The 18,247-nt window shown below is 40.8% G+C and overlaps 1 protein-coding gene and 1 long non-coding RNA gene across 3 annotated transcripts in view; one reads left to right on the plus strand and one right to left on the minus strand.

Annotated features, from left to right (window-relative positions):
- si:ch211-13f8.2 (procollagen galactosyltransferase 2) overlaps positions 1-9,104 on the minus strand; it is a 10,559-nt gene extending 1,455 nt beyond the window's left edge. The window contains exons 1-12 of the mRNA XM_035536280.1: positions 9,007-9,104; positions 8,116-8,229; positions 7,574-7,691; positions 7,189-7,323; positions 6,380-6,584; positions 6,147-6,266; positions 4,696-4,769; positions 4,400-4,506; positions 3,768-3,900; positions 3,059-3,186; positions 2,637-2,843; positions 1,443-1,603 (exon numbers count right to left, since the gene is read on the minus strand). Of these exons, the coding sequence (XP_035392173.1) occupies positions 1,443-1,603; positions 2,637-2,843; positions 3,059-3,186; positions 3,768-3,900; positions 4,400-4,506; positions 4,696-4,769; positions 6,147-6,266; positions 6,380-6,584; positions 7,189-7,323; positions 7,574-7,691; positions 8,116-8,229; positions 9,007-9,104 (1,600 nt within the window). The remainder of the gene's footprint in view (positions 1-1,442; positions 1,604-2,636; positions 2,844-3,058; positions 3,187-3,767; positions 3,901-4,399; positions 4,507-4,695; positions 4,770-6,146; positions 6,267-6,379; positions 6,585-7,188; positions 7,324-7,573; positions 7,692-8,115; positions 8,230-9,006) is intronic.
- A 4,888-nt stretch (positions 9,105-13,992) lies between these two features.
- On the plus strand, positions 13,993-17,833 carry LOC118242959. 2 transcript variants are annotated; one of them, XR_004777128.1, is made up of 4 exons: positions 13,993-14,375; positions 15,692-15,831; positions 16,218-16,378; positions 16,552-17,833. It is a non-coding gene; the product is annotated as an uncharacterized LOC118242959 (long non-coding RNA). The 2 variants fall into 2 exon arrangements; XR_004777129.1 differs by having other exon boundaries at positions 16,241-16,378.
- Positions 17,834-18,247: the final 414 nt, after the last annotated feature.

The following is an 18,247-nucleotide window of genomic DNA, read 5'->3' on the forward strand; positions in this document are numbered from 1 at the left end:
ATTCTCATTTTTGTATTTGAAAAGCATCACTGCTTGTGCTATGTATTAGTGCTCTGGTATGGAAGGAATACTTAACGCAGGGCCGCTAATGTTGCTAATGGACACTAGTGGGATTTAGTTAGCATTATGCAAAAAAGATCATGCTAACTGGTCTAGAGTGCACTGGTCTGCACTCCTTTTTAGCCCTGTTAGCGTCTGTGGGTGAAGCATTCCTTTGATGAAGTTTAGAGGCCTGTGAGGTATGGAGTGCCCTATAGGTAGTTTAGAATAATGCCCACATGGGTGGGGCGTATTTTAGCTGTAAGTCTAGCAAGGATGGCTAGTGTACTGCAGGGGTGGGGGGTGGGGGCAGTGTAGGGGTGCTGAAACATTCACGGTGCCCAAGATGTGTTTGTACATCAAATCTGTATATCTAAGAATTTGCTTGTTTGTGTTTGGAACACAGTTGATGCAAGAGTGAAAGTTCTCTGCTGCCTTTTTGCTTGATATAGATACAATCTTGACCTTGTCCATCCTAAAGTTGATTATTTGATTTTTTACTATACTTTTTTTTTTTTTTTAATAAACACACTAAACCAAATATGCATATACTAAATTAAACGTACTTGTTCAGGCCAGTTATATTAAGATGATGTCCTTCGAGACCCTGTCTGGGTCTCTTACCTATAGCCATGTCTCTGTCTTGGAGTGGTGGAGCTAGACTAGACATGAGCTTTGATGCATTTCCTCAGGTGTTTAAAAACAAATGCTGAGAAAAACCTCCATTCTTCATGTGCAGCGCTGTCTAAGGATGCTTTTTGGTTTGTTTTCTTTTTGTATTACTCTGCTGATTTAATTTATTACGTGCTATTATGTGTGATTTTTACTTTTTGGTTTGTTTGTTTGTTTGTTTTTTTCTTCATTTTTCATTCTGAGGTATGAAACTTTACTAATACTTGGGTTAATTGTTTGCCTCAAACCACAAAAAACTGCCAGTGCTTTTTAAGTAATAAAATGATTATGACTGGGTGTTTGATCTTTTTTGTGTGGTTTTTAATGAAATTAATATTAATAAGATACTTTTACTCTACGGACTCAGCATTCTCTTCTGAGGATTGGGAACTCCCATGTTGGTAGGCCAACTTTCCTGAGATATTTATGGTTCACCCACAGCTGCTACATGATTTTGATGTATGGAAACTGGTATCTGCAAGCAGCTTTTCACATCCACTGTCAAGCTGTTAAGCATTTGTATATATTCTGTATGTATTTTCAATACATAATGAATATGTGACAAGTTTTGTATATCCATAAAATGTAATAACACCATGAAGACACAGAAAATAACATGTAGCAACTCCCTAACAATCATTGATTAGCTCAGAGTTCATCTCTGTGGTCCCTGTCAGAGATGGGCATGGAACTTGCGTCGCCACGGTTATGGTTGACATGGATGTGTTGGCGGTCCCAGTCGGTGCCTATGCTCTCGTCATCCCAGATAGTGGAAGTCTCTGTGTCGCTGACGTAGCCAGGTTCGCCCGTGTAGTGGGTGGGGTACAGGAGGAGAGGTTCCACTGAGAATGCCAGCAGGTTCCTCTTCTCAAAGTAAGCCATGTACTCTTCCCTTTGGATAAACAGAGCACTGGAGTTATACAAGTCCATGGCATGTAGCCCACAAGCTTCAACAGGCTTTAATCTGAATCTGAAAACTCACATTGAAATGTAACATGACAGTGTAGCCCACAATGTGACTTTAAATGCTATTCTAGTTGATTATAACAGTGGGAGAGACAGCAATTGCTTTTGCACACACTAAGATTAGCATTAGAATTGGATGGTCTGCAGTATGAGACAATTTTTCTTTCAAAGCATGAGAAACTTAAGTCTTTTTAAACACCATTATCCTTAACTCCTTCCCCAGGCTGTATGTACTCAGATCTCTCCACTACATGATGTCAAAACATGACCCTCAGCCCATCATTTAAAATAATTTATAGCTCCATTTCATTTCATTACTATTAGTTGAATGGTTGCTGCTCTCTAGTCCAGAAGGAGCACAGTTTTACCTTTTGACTCTGGCCCTCCTGGTGCTTCTTACTTATCCCCAAAGAAATTTATCTTTTACACTGTCACCTTTGGCTTGTTCATTCAAGTAAATAAACTTGAATTGCATATGGGCAGATAGATGCTACAACATCCATGAGATAAAATCTTGAGCTCAACAGGAACATAAGGAGACTTTTTTTCAGCAGACATACGCTCACAAGGAAAAAGGGCACATGGGGGCGGAGAGCAATAAAGGGCGAACAAGAAAAAAAGATTCTGTAACTGAAAGGGCCCTTTGGTGACTATTTATGCATGTCCCATGCGTCTAAGCCACTAGAGAGTTATGGTTCTTGGTAGTCACTGCAAAGGAGTTTGAGAGAACCTATTATGATGTGCTTTAGTCAGCTCCTGGAACTATGCTTATTAATTGTGGGATCAGAAGGTTACATTCATTGGACTACACAAAGCAAAACCAGTTCCCAGATCACATTTGGTATTCTGCGAGTTTTGGAACACAAGCCATGGACTCACAATGACTTTATTCTTTAAGATGAGCCATGCTACTAACGATATTCAGATAACAGAGCTGTATCTGCTGAAGTGTGGCGTACTTGGGGTGCTTGTTGAACATGACAGGCAGGAACTCATCAACTGGCAGCATTTTGCCCAAGGGTTTGGCATCCAACAGTTTCTTAGCACCCTGAAGGGAGAGGACATAACCCAGAGTCCAATAGGAGTAGTCAGGCTTAACTAGGTTCTTTAGCCCCTGCACCCAGCTCTCTGGATGCTTCACCTGCAACCGCTTACGTCCCACATATCTAAAAGAGAAAACAAAACAGAACATTTTAAGGTCATTAGTGTAAAGAGTGACCAAAGCAGCACCATCCATAATAACAGCCTATTCACTGTATTCAGTTCAGTTTATAGGCTCATTTGTGTTGTTACATATATTTGTAAACCCAGACAGTAACCCTCAATATGGGCAAAACAAAAATGACCATGCTTAGCTTGCTGACGTGAAACCGGCACTGACATCAGATCCCAGTCTAGTCGTGCACGCTGGACGTCCGACATGATCGCCTTCAGGCGGCTCTTGAAGTCGGGCTCAAATCGGATGTCATCTTCCAGCACAAGCGTCTGCTGCTGCTGGCGGGCCAGCACCTGGGAGAGATGCGAGCACCTGTCAGTCCCCGGCTCCAGGACAGGGCCTGTTTATGAAGGCGTGCTGGTTCACAGGTTTGGCTACTGAGAATGCTAGTGGTTTGCCCTGCTCATAGAGAGCTAGGGGCCGCTTATTACAATTGTCAGGTAACATGCAATGACTGTTTTGGCCACACACTAAAAAGGCCAAAAGTTGTTGGTGGGGGCTTTTGTCCAGCAGTGGAGAAGCAGTGATAGTGGGTGACTGAAGAAGTTTTGATGAAATAAGACAAAGTCGTTCTTCAGCTACGGCATGTGTAGCGTCACAGAGCAGTTCAGTATGCTTGGAACGGCACACTAACTGACTAGTTTTATGCAGGTGACCAAACAGAAACCTCAAGTAATTATCCCATTGCTAAAGAGCCATTTTCCCACTTAGACAGGCATATGCTATCAATCCCATTATACATAACTGGTCATAACTCTCCAAAACATGTCAAATAAAAATATTTATTTAAATGCTCATATGGTGCTGCATTAAAAATTAGTGCACTAGAATGTGATAAGGCATCTCTTAGTATGGAAACACTTATTCAATACACCTGAGTCCAGATGTTGTAGTGGCTGAGGAAGCAGCCAATCTCTCCTCTGGTTAACACACGGTTGGAGTAGGGGTCTTTGTAGCCAGGCAACATCTCAATCCCTAGCGCAAGGAGCTGAGAGGAGTTCAGGGCTCTGAGAGGAAGTGAGAGATTTAACAATTAGGCAAACTTCACTCACTGAGCATTTTATTCGATTTTTCTAATTTCAACTTAGTTTCAAAATATGGGTGTAAACCCCAAACTATTGCACGTCCTTCATTTCATTATTCATGGTCAGTCTCTCACCCCAAGAATTTTGCCAGTTAATTTTTGGGTGACAGACAACTTTTGACCCAATAGTGACAAAAACTCCAGCAATGTTGCTGTGTCTTACATATGTGTATCAGAGTCCACCATCACACCATTACAATTTCAGTGTCACTGCTCTGTTGAAAATGTTTACCAAAATAATGTACAGTCAACAAGCATGATGTAGCCCAAACCTTAGTTGATGAATGAGGTAGAGGGTGGATGAAAAATTGTGTCTAGCGACCATGGATTAGTGTAGGTACAAGGTAAGTGATTGTTGAGTATGTTCTGTTGATCTCTAAGGTGCATAGTGAGGTTATGAGCTTTCACTTAAAATATCGTACTTGCCATCCACAGCGTCTGTGAAAGTGACTTCAATACCCAACACCTCCAATGTGCGCAACATTCGCTCTCGGCGGTCCACCCGCCTTTTCAGATTAATCACATATATCTGACAAAAAGAGAAAGTAATACTATAAACAAATAAGCATTTCATAATACAGCAATACTCTGCTAGTAAAGTCATAGTAAAGTCAGTAAAGTACATAATAAGTACTATTACATTATTGAATGTGCCTCATCTAAGGTAGCCCCCATATAATGCATAATGCTACAAAATACACAGAGGCATTATTCATACCTCACTGAATGCCATTCTGTCTTTGTTTCTGGGAGGGATGTTCAGGTAATATGAAGGCTCCAAAGTAACCTCAACTGGGGATTATATAGAATAAAGCAGCATGATAAAACAGATTGGAATACATCTCAAACACTACACTTTCAGGTTTTTACTGAAAGCAGTAAAGTTTTAGGTGAGAGCTGGAGAAGACCATGGGACCCCAGTCTGATCGGTGTTACGCGAGGGTGAAAACTCAGTCCAAACTGTGAAAGTTGTCTGTGTGTGTACAGGAAGGGGTTTGTGTGAACAGGCGAGAGAGGGGAAAAAAGAATTGGAGGTGAAAGGGTAACAGATGAATGGGCACAGAACTAAATACACCTTTGCTCAGTTCTGTCACTTCAAGGAAACAAAGCATTACAAATACACCATTCAGAAATGACTTTACTTGGGGCTAGTGGCTTTGTTCTGTGTTAGCAAACCAATTTACTATAGCCACTTGTATAGAAGTGTTTTTATACATGCAATGCCAGCAATAACCAGTTTTAAAGATTTGCATCTAATTTATCAGAAATATCCATTTATAAAACATTTTTCCTTAGTGTAGTATAGTGACGTTCCAACTGATAATGATCATTATCATGACACTTCAGCATCACAATCCAGTATGTATAATTTTAAAATTGTGCTGCATTTACCAGATCATCTGTGTTCTCAGTTATTGTTAGAGGAGTTTCTGCTCTCCAAACTCCTCGTGTTTGTTTCACACATGACTATAAAACACCTAACCTGTCTAACCTGCGAGAATCCTCCTCTAGCCATTCGAAGAGTGCTGCAGAAAAATACAGTAGATGCATAAACCATATATAGCTCCTACTTGTCAAGGACAATGTATCTGCAGTTCACTCTTAAAGCAAAAGGCAAAAGAGCTGACATAGCTAATATCAAAATTTGAAATTTAACTATAACATGCTAACCATATAATGAAAAAAAAGGACTGCAGTATGGCCCCCACCACCAAAGATCTTTAAAATACACAAATATTTGGACAGAGGGGCTGGAAAAACATGGATGAATTAAGTCAAGCAGAATGTCATCAGCATCCATGGGCCAGATTTCATTGGGTTGATTGTCACATTCTGGCTCTCTTAACTACTAAATATTTGCTGTCAGCCCAACCTACTCTAAAAACATTCTACACACTTTTCCCGGTGTGCTTAGTGAAAAATATGATTGCAAAGCATTTCCATTTCTCCCACATTAGTAGGATAAAACATCAGGCTCCAAATATTTACTTTGTGGTATGAAAAACAGAAAAACTGACCTTACCTCAGATCTCTTGCAGGCAGAGAGAGGAGAAGAAAACATGACCTCTGCACTCAAAGTTTTAACATTTCAGTAACAATATTTCTATAGAGTTCCACATAGTTGACAGAATATGTGACAACCAACATCGGTCTCCCTATGCTGCTTACGCATTGCCTCTGTGAGTGTGTGGACGAAGCTGTCCACTTCCTCTTCCAGAGTCTGCTGTGACCGCAATGGTACGGGCAGGTAGCCATAGTGCTCCCAGTTACACACAAACATTTGCACACCTGCTGAAAAGAGAGCTATCAGAAGCCATGGCCCCTTATTGCACAGGAACATATTTTCAAACGTATTTTTATTTTTAAAACTGTCTTGATAAATCAGTGCAAGGCTCTCTTACCTGCCTGCCGTGCTGAGAAGGAGAAAACCATGATGTCATCCAGAGCCCAGAGATAGTGGCGGTGAGCTGGGTAGAAAGTCAGAGCCCGGCTGGCCTTGCGACGCAGGTCCAGCAGCATGGTGGAGTGAATCATGGGGACGGCATGGCAGCCTGTGCGCTTCCGGTTCCGAATGGGGATGTACTCTTCCGTTCTCTTATAATAGCCCTGGAAAGTGGAGCAAGTGCTGATATTTGTGCTGGATTTGTAAATCAAAAGAGGCAAATCTCCAGCGATCATGGTCACCCATATATATATATATATATATATATATATATATATATATATATATATATATATATATATATATATATATATATATATATATGAATGATCATGATCGGTGATCACTTAAACATAAGGTAAAATCAAATCATAGAAAAAGAACAGTAGAATTCAGGGATATATTTAATAGTGAAAGTAAGAGCATTTCCACACGCACAATGCGAAGGGAACTCAAGGGATTTGGACTAAACAGCTGTGTAGCCTTAAGAAAACCACTTGTCAGTGAGGCTAACCAGCAAAAAATGGCTTCAGTTTGCTGGGGAGCAAACTGTAATTAGTAATGTTCCATAATAATCCATTTGGTTGTGCTGATCAGAGTGTGGCTGGAACATATTCTTTTCTACTACTAAAACCTTATTCAGTTCCAGGGAGGCTACAGAAACCTCCATACCTCTTACCACATACATATATAAGGATGGAATCATGATCCTACAAATATAACACCTGGAACATGAAAGACATCAACTTCACTGAGTGTATGGTGTACCTGTGAGGTCATGCCACACCAGAAATTGGAGTAGAGTGTCCTAGACTCCAACATGGGGGCCACTAGCGTGCGGTTCTCAGCCATCAGCTGGGAAAGCACTCTGGGGTTTGTCAACAAGTTATCGCTGTCTGCAAACTGGAGGTGAGAAGTTCACAATGTGCAAGTAAGCATACAGTGGCCCCACATGCACCTTGACAGACACACTGCAGGCTTCAGTAAAGGTTCATCGAACTCTGCAGGCAATGTTTTGAGACCTGTATTGATATACATAGTGTGTAGTTTAGTGATGTCTCTGCTCTGAGATACTTGTTTCAACTTGTTAATTAACAGATGAGATCAATCAGGACACCTTATATGTATGTATAAACCAGACAGGTGATCTCACCAGGATGTAGTCAGCCCACTGTGCCCGAGCTGATCGGAGAGCAGCTTGCCTCAGCTTCATCACATGGGTGAATCTAGAGTCTGGCCATTGCTTTGGACCCAGTTCGTCCACATAAGAACTATGGGAGCAGGGGCAGTTAAAAGCATAGTTTGCATATTGAGACAGCAAGGCATAAGATAAGGATAGTGGTGTCAAGTCCTGGGGAATATCACCCGTTGGCTTTCCGTCTTTTCTATCACACCTAATCCATCTCATCAGTTATTTATCAAGCCCTTCACGAGATGAGTCAGATGTGTTATAGCAGGGAAACACTACACTGTACAGTGCTTTGGCACTTCAGGACTGCCATAAGGCTATGTGTGATTATAGTCTCTTAGCGTGACCAGCACTTATGATATGGCACATTACAACACATAGGAGAATATGTGGTGAAACTGGACATCACAGATATCATTGTCATTCAGTAAAATTCACAGATTAACTCCACTCCAGGAGGGAAGACCTGCGAGATCTCGAGAAACTGACTGGGCAGTGAAGTTTACCTCCTCTCATCCTCGATGGTCCTGAAGTGTACAGAGTGGTACAGGCCCTCTATCCGTGACAGCCACTCCTGCAGCATGGCTGCGGTGTTTTCGGAATTATGGTCGGTGGCAGCCCTAGAATAGAGGTCAAACAACGTAGACCAGAGGGGCAATACATGTTGCCTGTAGAATTTTAATTGTTCCTAGGTTACTATTACCCTTTCAATGTGTTGACAACTCTGCTTTTGTAGATTTAGTTGCACACTGTGTGCTAATACTCCATAGACCAGAACTGGAACTGAGTACTATAATAGTTCTTAGGTCTATTTTTCCAACTCCAGTTCTCTCTCTCTCTCCCTCTCTCCCTCCTTGCATTCTTTCACTGCACTGCGACTCCTCTCTTTGCTTTTCTCTGACACAACAATGTTTACTTTCTGAGCACAGCATATTTTGGACTAGGGTGCAAATTATGAACCTCCTCTCAGAGCACTTATACAGTATGGTACAGTAAGTACTTAATTTTGTCTAAGATTAAATCATTATGTTATTTTAGAAAAGATTCTAAAAAATGTGTTCAAGAAAATGTGCTAAAATAATTTGCCTGGGAAATAAAGACTATAAATAAACTGTGCCAGGGATCATATATATACTACACATTGTGCTTCTTAGTTTCTGTAACAGTAATTTCTTCCTTGTGTTATTTTGAATACATTCACAATGTAGGCTATAGATCTAATACCCTCTATATATACATGTTATTAACTTTTCAACCCCATTTCTTTCAAATTTAGTGGCTGGATATTATCCATCTTAGTACGACTGACCAACAAAGAAACAAATTACTGAACAAACAATTTAAGAATAAAATGCTCATAAAATGCTAGGCATAAAATAGTTAAACAAATAAATTACCAGATAGCGATTCTGTCCTTTGGATAGTCCAAGCGTTCGATGCAGCCCAGGTAATAGGGGAGACTGTGTTCAGAATTGCGAGCAAGAATCACAATCATCACCTTCGGCTTGAGGAGTGGTGATTCCTCTCGAATTGGCTCCAGGTTTTCAAGAGCATTTGAGAAGCTAAACCTGGTAATTAATACTCTGATCAAAAGCAGAACAGCCACACTAAGAGACAGCATGTCTGAAACAGTGTGTTTGCTGTTTTCTGACAGGGAGCAGGGGGAGGAAGTATGTGGCACTTATCACAGGTCTGAAGGGTCTGCTCAGTACTAGACACAGAGGGAACACATGCCCTTTGTACCATTATATATTACACTACAGACAGTGTGTGTGTGTGTGTGTGTGTGTGTGTGTGTGTGTGTGTGTATATAAATAAATTAAAAAAAATAATAAAAATAATAATAATAAAAAAAAAATATATATATATATATATATATATATATATATATATATATATATATATATATATATATATATATATATATATATATAATATAAACACTACAATATATGTTGTGGTTTAGTATTCAAGGTTTCCAGTGAAATAGCATGTCCTTTATCAGCATTATACTATACGTACAATGTTGTTATTACATTTTTCACTATATACATATTAATTAACAAAAAGTATGTTTCTACATAAATGGTCAAATTGTCAGTTGAAGAAATATATCACAATAGAAGAATCTTGTCATATTTATTAATAAACATTTTATAAACTATACAAGATTACATGCTTCATATTTAGTTAGTGTTGGTTTTAGATTTAAAGAGAAATGCCATTGGAGAGGTATGACATACAACCATACAGACATGCATAATCTCTGAATCTCTTTTGCACTCATTGGATTATGCATCATCTATCTAACAATTGCTTTAGTGCTTTAGTGTTGGAATCAGTGATGTGGAACAGTCTGGACGGTAGCTGTGTTCTCGCGGGTAATAACTCAAGTAACAAGGTCAAGGCTCATTCCGGCAACCTTTTCACCATTCACCTCCAGTATTTCATCCCCAACACCCAGAAGCCCATTGTAGATGTTTTCTGTGGGGCTACTGCCAACTTGCTCCACATATATGCCTAGGAAGAGAGTGTAACAGATCCATTTCACTACTGTGAACAGCTAAACCTTTAAATCAAATCTACACACTTTGGTACAAAGTTCTATACAATTAATATCTTGGTCCAGTCAGACACAAGAAAAAAATGACATAAAATGTTTGGTAACAAATGTTTACGAATTGATATAAATCAATATAACCTTTAAGAGCTCAACAAAAAGTATTGATCGTTGTTAAGTCTCAATAAAGTTCAACTCATTATTAATATTGAATATATCCATAAACTGGAACAACACTTAATGTAAAATATAAGGTTTCCCTTGATGACATTTTTACAAACATTATTTTTTTTAAATAACTAACATTTTATTTTATAAAACAACCAAGTTAGCTAGTTAGCAATTCAAATTGGTTGGCTAAAATGAGTCTTACCCCAGACTTTCCTCAACCAATGCACTATAAACATTCTTAATTCTCCACAGAATTGTCACATTAGCATTTCTCTAATGCAATATCTTACTGAATTCAGTTGTAGCTAATGCAGGGTAGTGTTACCTGGGTCTGGGCGAACTTTACCCTTTGAGATAACAAAGCCAAAGGGTCTGTTAGCTGGTCTGGTAAGCTCCAGCAGCAAAGTGCCATCAGCAAGCACCTGAACCAATCGTCTCAGTGGTGCTCCTCCCCAAGAGGCATCTAGCAGTTCTGCTCCCTCTTCACTATGATTCTTCCTGCAAGCAGAAATAAATCTATTCAGAGATCATCCTCCAACTAGGTAAAACACTATTTTACACTATATGGGATATAATTTGGTTCTACAATGTAACTATATACATGGTATAAATGTAATTATTATTGTAGTATTACTTTTTTGCATTTTATATTATTATTCTCGAAACCAGTACCAACAGTTAACAGTTTTTAGATTTTGTTTTATTTGCAATTATATGTTGAAGTCAAATAGAGATTTTGTGAGAATTTTCAAAGTGTTCCACACACCTGGGCCCCAGACCAAGAGGCAATGGGATTTCCCCAAGCATGGTTGGGTGCTCCAACTTTCTCTTCGGTGACTGAAGGCTCCGCACAGAGGTGGCCTTGCATAGCTCAGTGAGAGAGGACCCCTGGTAGAAATGAAAGTCAAGAAGACATCACACAAAGAGTGCAAGAATATCAGTAAAACATACCACTATCATTAGTGAATATCAGTCATACTAACAGTGTGGAGGTGCTGCAGCGAGGATGTTCTCTGCAGCCGCAGTGGGCCTTTGGGGGCAGGGCCTGGTGGGGTGTGGCTAGTGGAGGCATGCCTTGGGAAGTTGGAAGATGGCGAGGCGGAGCCGTGCCTGGATGAGGAGGAGGACAGGTTCTCCATGCTGCTGAATCGATTACCCTTGGCCAGCTTGCCTGCACTGTTCAGGACCATGGCCGAGAAGAAACGGCATAGAGACAGCCTGGGCTTTCCCTCCCGCTATGCTGACCTACTGCTCATATGTTACAGGCATATTGGTGAGGTTTTTCTGAGATGGCTGGACATGTGGTTTATTTTCATGTGTTTTCATTTTCATGACCCAACAGAAGGAACTTCTTTAGCTTTTTTTCCATTTTTAAATGAGTTTATAGGCTATAATAGAGTGCACTTGGTTAGACTGAGGTAACGAATGACATGTTTAATAGATAAATTTACACATCTTCAATATACATTTTCTTAGACTGTAACAACTTTTTTGCAGGCAAAACTGGGTTATAAATCCGATAAACTTTGCGCTCTTTTAATATGACTGTATTTAACATAATAGGCACAAAATTCATAATAACCAAGAAGCAATTAATCTCGAAGTAAAATATACTGACAGCCCCATATCCTTAGGTGACTCATTTGTCATCCCACTGTAACTCAGATTTGCGGTGCTCTGCTCTAAGAAGCTTCACCCTCAACTCCTCAGCCTTGGACATAGCCACACCCCACATGCCAGAGCAAGGTGCACCACTGCAAGACTCCTCACCTGGTAAATGGACTCGTGAATAGTGTGACCACCATGCTTGGATTATCTATGCAAATGTGCATAAGATCCTCCACTTATTTTAGCTTCTTGGAATACATTTGTAGATATCTTTCTATAACTCACACTCTGCTAGAAGCATACTTTTAATAACCTTTGCATAAAATTGTCTGAAGTTAATACTAATGGCTTTGCTTACCATCCACTGGGTCCACACTTTCCCATTTTGCCAGGTGCTGGGGTTCAGGAGTCAGCACAGGTAAGGAGTACGTGAGAAAGAGTGGTCTCATACAGATGGCAGAGGTGACCTGTGAAGCCAGTGAGGCCATACCAAGAGACCCACTGATCTGCTTTACCCCATGTTGTCCTGACTGCCTGTTCTTAGACCCTGACTTCAAAGATGACTTGATAGGCAGCCGGAGGCAAGGGGAGTTTTTGGAAGTCCCAATCCTGGTTTGAGAGGGCTCCTGTAAGGTATCAAGCACAAAGGTAACATGTACAGGAGCTTCCATCTGTTTGGAAAGAGGACCTATGACATCCTCCATACTGGACCTGGTTCTTGAATTCCTTCGCTGGGCCAACAGCTCTTGGAAGCAAATGTAAGGCCCATGACTCATCTCCACTCGGCTCTCCCCTTTGCGGCTTCTCCGGCGCAGCTTGCCAAAAGCTGACACTCTCTCACCGGCCACGCCCACTCTCTCAGCAGCCACGCCCACCCCTGCAGTATCCATCCTCCCTACTAGGCTGTAGTCCCCAGTCAATGTAACTCCCCCTGAGATGCCTGGACGGATGATTTGGTAGCTTAAATAACCAGGAGTGACCCATCGAGGAACAGTCCTACCCTGGCCATGTGCACCACCACCAAAAGCATCCTTAGAGGAAGAATCTTTGGCAGGATCAGCTGCCAGAGTGCTCCCACAGGTCCCACATCTCCTAAGGTTTTGCTGGAGCACCACAGTCTTCAAAGAGGGACCCTCTCTCTCATTGGTCAGAGTGGCCACTGGGATACCAACACCGACCCAGCCAACTCTGAACCCTTGGCTTCCCTGGGAGACAGCGAGAATGTCTGCCTTTGGCTGCTGGCTGACCTGGGACCTGTCATCCACCACTGGCCCACGCTCACGCACCCGGTCCAGGTATCGCTGCTCTGCCTCCTTCTCTGACTCATCCTCGAAGCGCACACATGTTGGAGACTGGCCACACCTCTGTGTAAACTGCATGTGCGCACTTGTCCTGCCACGGATCTCCAGCAGTTGGAAAGGGGCAGGTGCTAACTCTTCTTGAGTGGCTACAGGCAGTGGCCTGCATGTTGCTGGCGAATCATAAATAGGTAGCGGCTCCCTATATAGTTCAAGCACAAAGGCATTTAAGAAAAATTGCTTTGAAGTTTTTAAAATATGTTTAGATGTTTATATTTATGTGTTTCTGAGAATTAAAAACCGAAATATCGACTTTGCATGTATAATCAATCTGGGCAATTTGTAGGGGTAGTTATGTTCTTTTTATTATATGTAAATATACATCTATGTTATTTAAACAAATATACGATAATAATACGTGACCTTTTACAGATTGGGAAAGTTGTTCACACAAGTCTCTGCAAAGGAGAAAGTTTGTCTGCTTGTTTTTTTTTGTTTTGTTTTGTGTGTGTGTGTGTTTTGTTTGTTTGTTTGTTTGTTTGTTTGTTTGTTTGTTTGTTTTATAACAAAGCGGGATTTGTGACACAAAATCACTGCACGCTGTAATCGCAATTATATAACAACGACTCTCAATAAGACCTACAGCGCAGAAGGCTTGTCATATTAGTGTACTTCCTGGTCCGGTTTTTGATCCCAGGATAATTTATAATCTGTTATATAATTGTTTTGTATAACGTGAACAGGTTTTGGGTAAGAGTGAGGCACAGACAAGCGCTGGCTAGTTTCCTCCTTTAAACTCATGCTGGAGTTTTTAGGTGATGCGGCGACTGCATAAAACGGCAACTTCCAACACGATGCTGGTAGCATCGGCTAAGTGAGCAAAGACTCACAGGTTTTCTCTGTCAGCAGAGCGCGCGACATGGTCCCCGTCAGCGTTCTGAGAGCGAGCCTTCCTACGGGCACCCTCCAGCACGCGCTTAGCCTGCTCGAGACGCGGACTGAGAACGGAGTCTGCGGGATTGGACGCGGATCTGAAACGCAACACGAGAAAAGGCAGACGTGTTATACCGAAACACATCTGTGACAATGGTCTGGGGCGCAAAGCTTAACCAACAGATCGGCTGTTCACGTAAGCCTCACGCTACGGTACACGGCACATAATGCATCTTTATATGATCTCTCCCTGGGGAACGTACTGTATGCGATGAATGGGCTTAATCTGAAGGTGATGTGAACTGTGTCATATGGATCCGTAAGATTCAGCACTTCATCTGACACATTGCCCAGATGCACAGACGTTTTTTGTGTTTTATGCCAAAAAAAAGAGAAAAATTAGAAATCAAACGTTAAGATTAAATATGTTGGGAAAAGGATAGCTGAAACTGGAACACAAACAAAATAACGAGATGGAGTGCGCTAAAATATTATTATGTTCTATTTTTCGTTTAGCACTTTAACAGATAAGATAGCAAAATGTATTAAATGTTGCCATTTCCTAGGAAATTTGAAAACGGAAACTTCTGCAAGCGACACAAGCACGAACTAATGACATAAACCTCCTCCTGAATTTCAGATGTGGAACTGGTTAAGATGGTTTATTTGTTTTCCTGTTGTATTAGAATTAGTCAGGTGTACTATTTTATTTCTTCATACTGGCCCATTCATTATACTGTCGTTATTTTTATATTTCATATATAAAACATTGGCTTTAAGGGGCCCCCAAATGTTTCGTAGCACAGGGCCACAAAAGGGATTAATCCAGAGTTTATGGCAGCATTGTGTTTCAAAGGCTCAATGGCTAGACTCACAAGCACCAAGCTGTGGTCTGACTGATGAGGATTATGTCTCCTACCTTAAAGTAAGATCAGGCCCATAGGTGCCCCAGTCAGTGTCTTTATATGATGGAGGTAAACCTACATATGTGGTGGAGGTGGGGAGAGGGACACATCCATTCATCTGACTATGGTAGCAAAATGAGCTATTAAACAGCACACAGTCTACCCAGTTTTCTGGAATGAAAAAAAAACACTAATAATTAAAAAAAACAGTATATTAAATTTAATTCATGTAGTGCCTTTCTCAAACCCAGGGTCACTTTAAAAAAAAACATGCAGAATGTATAAAAACTATAATCACCAAAAAGACAAAGGCCTTAAACAAAAATAAAGACGTGTCTTTTAGAATTTCTCAGTTAGTCTGTTTGCTTACATTCAAGGAAAGTAGCTATCTCTTTATGGAACAGAGGTGGGAGTGACCCCCAGATGAACCCGTGTCACACCCCTAAATCCTTAGCCTGCCAAACCATTTTTGTGGCTGTTTCCATGGTTACGCAACACTCTCAAGAACTAGGGCGGCGGATTTCTGCCTTGGGTTTCATCGCATGGTGCTAAAACGTCATTATCTGACCATACTCTGCTCTCTCCCAACCCCCATGTCTGGAATCAGAGAAAGGAGTGGGCGCATCTGCTCAGAGGGGTTGCAGACTCTCTCCCACAGTGATGGCTGGATATGGGACCCATGGCTGGTTATGTCAGCCCATGGGACCTGTGACTAAAGATGGTTATGTCAGAGAAGATTACGGCCTGGTAGGTCCCTGCCACTGATTACCGCCAAAGATGCAACACCATGTATTATACTTCCTAGATGAGTGTTTTCGCTCTTTCCCAATCGCTTTCCTCAGATTCTGCTCAATATAGTGCGATTAATCTCACTAGATGAACTCACTAGTTGAAAACATAGCAATATCTTAATCCAAAGTAGTTTTCTCAGTAAGCTCTCTGTAATTTAATATTAGCTGTTTGGACACTCAAAGAACACTCCTGTACCTCACCTCTGTAAATAGTTTCTGGAGGCTGACATACTTCTGTGCATTTTGCTGTTGTAATCTCGACAGCCATGGTTTTGCAGTTCTTCACATATTTCTGGTCTATCTCAATACTCTCCATCTTGCACCCTGCTTGAATACATGCAGTCTCCCAATCGTCTGCCCTCCAGAGTTGACCCAGTTCTTCTGCTGGACTTTCTTCCCTTTGTAATCTGTGGATGCTCTCCAAACTCTCTGACCTTTGCAACTTCTTGTGAACCGCGACACCTCCAAACCTGAGCTTCTGCCTCCAGTACTCCCCCTCACAGGTATGTGGCACGTTCTCTGTGGCTGTCAGTGAAGGAACGTCCTTACTGTCTAAGACTAGGGTCTCAAGCTGAGCCAGTCCCCAAAAGCCTCCATGGGGCACCCAGAGCCTTGGAAAGGAGGTTGGCTTTGGTGAGAGGGAGCTCTCATTCCCACCTGTCACCTTGTCTTTCAGATTAGATCCTTCTCCGAGCCCATGGGGGAGGCTACCAGCCCAAAGAGTTGAGACTTCTCCTCCCTGTTGGTCACAGGTCTCTTTCTGTGTGCCAGTTAAGAAGGTGTGTACCTGAAACTGAGGCTCAGACCCCACCTCATCAATGGCGATCGAGTTCTTCCTCCGATCCATGGAGAGGATTTGTCTTGCTGACAGCTGGTCCTTATCTCCTTGCTTTTGCGCTTGATGTGTCAGAGCCTCCCTCTCCACTTTGCTAGTTTGCAGAGCTATACCAGCCAGGCTTCATGCCAGGTTTAACCAAACAGGAAATGATTGCATTCAAAGATTTCCCATGAAGTGGATTTAATTTATTTTAGTCTTCTCTCATCATATATGTTGCAATTGGGGTTTTCATAATAAATGTTTCATAATAAATACCAATATTGGTAAATAATTTTAGAGATTTACACATATTCATGTGTGCTGAATATAGACATGATCAGCAGTCACAGGGAATAATGATAAAAAACAGACATGGATAATATGTATAATGCAGAGTGCTAGAAATGTGATATTTTTTATCTAGAAAAGGAGATTAAAACATGCAAAAATATTAAAACATGTTATAAATATTAACAAATAAAATATGTGTGAGTAAGGCAACAGTTTCTATTTCATGTGGACAGCCACATATAGGCCTATCGTGATAAGCAATTCAAGCCAAAACTTTTCACAAATGTATTTACACAACAAATTAGCCAGTCATAATGAGTATAGCAAGGGCATAGGCTGGTATATATTCAATATATTTACAGCCTCACAGTAAATGCTTTTTTTTATGTCGAATATAATTTGTATATTTTATAGACTTTATATAACAAGTATTGATCAATACATTACATAAAAGCGAATTATTAATCTCACCAGGAATAATTTACTTTAGGTTATTCACTGTTTTACTATCTGCCATATGACACAGCTGGGCGACGCGCATTACTCCACCATATCTTAGAAAGTGATTGGTTACAATGTGCATGTCTTTCTGTCCCTACCTGCATGGACTGTTACTTGAATTACTTGTTCTGATCCAACGACTGCATGAATACATTTCCCATTCCAAGCCTTCTCGTTTGCGAGCCATGTCAACGACTGGTCTTTTAATCCCCACAGAATACAGACGGATTAGGCAAAAATGGAAATGAATGCGTAGTACTTTAAATCCTTTGACGCGAACTGCTTTTACTGCGTATGTTTGTGTAATGTACATGAATGCCCGTAAAGACTACAGTGCATTCCATATGCATGATACCAAAAGACCCGTATAAAAATGAAATAAATCGTAAATAAATCGATGATGTGGTTTATAGATTATCTACCTTTCTGACTATGATCAATCAATCAATATCCTGTAGTACTATCAGTTATAAAAACGAAACTATTTATGTATTTGTTTGTTTGTTTTACAAATACAGTGGCAAACCGTGGAGTGAATGTTATTACTAACAAGCGAACGTATTCTTATGTCTTTCCCTTTAATTTCAGGCTTATGCTCAGGACGTTCAGAATCTTAAAAGCGTTATTATTATACCCATTAGGGAATTTGCTGAACCATCAAAACTAACACAGTAGAGAAGAAAAGCATTTCGCACACACGTGCAAACAAAAATCCTTTACAAAAATCCTTTACTGAATCCGTCAGTTAGCATGCATAATAAAT

Source organism: Electrophorus electricus, chromosome 18 (assembly GCF_013358815.1).
Source record: "Electrophorus electricus isolate fEleEle1 chromosome 18, fEleEle1.pri, whole genome shotgun sequence".
In the NCBI taxonomy this organism is placed as follows: Eukaryota; Metazoa; Chordata; class Actinopteri; order Gymnotiformes; family Gymnotidae; genus Electrophorus; species Electrophorus electricus.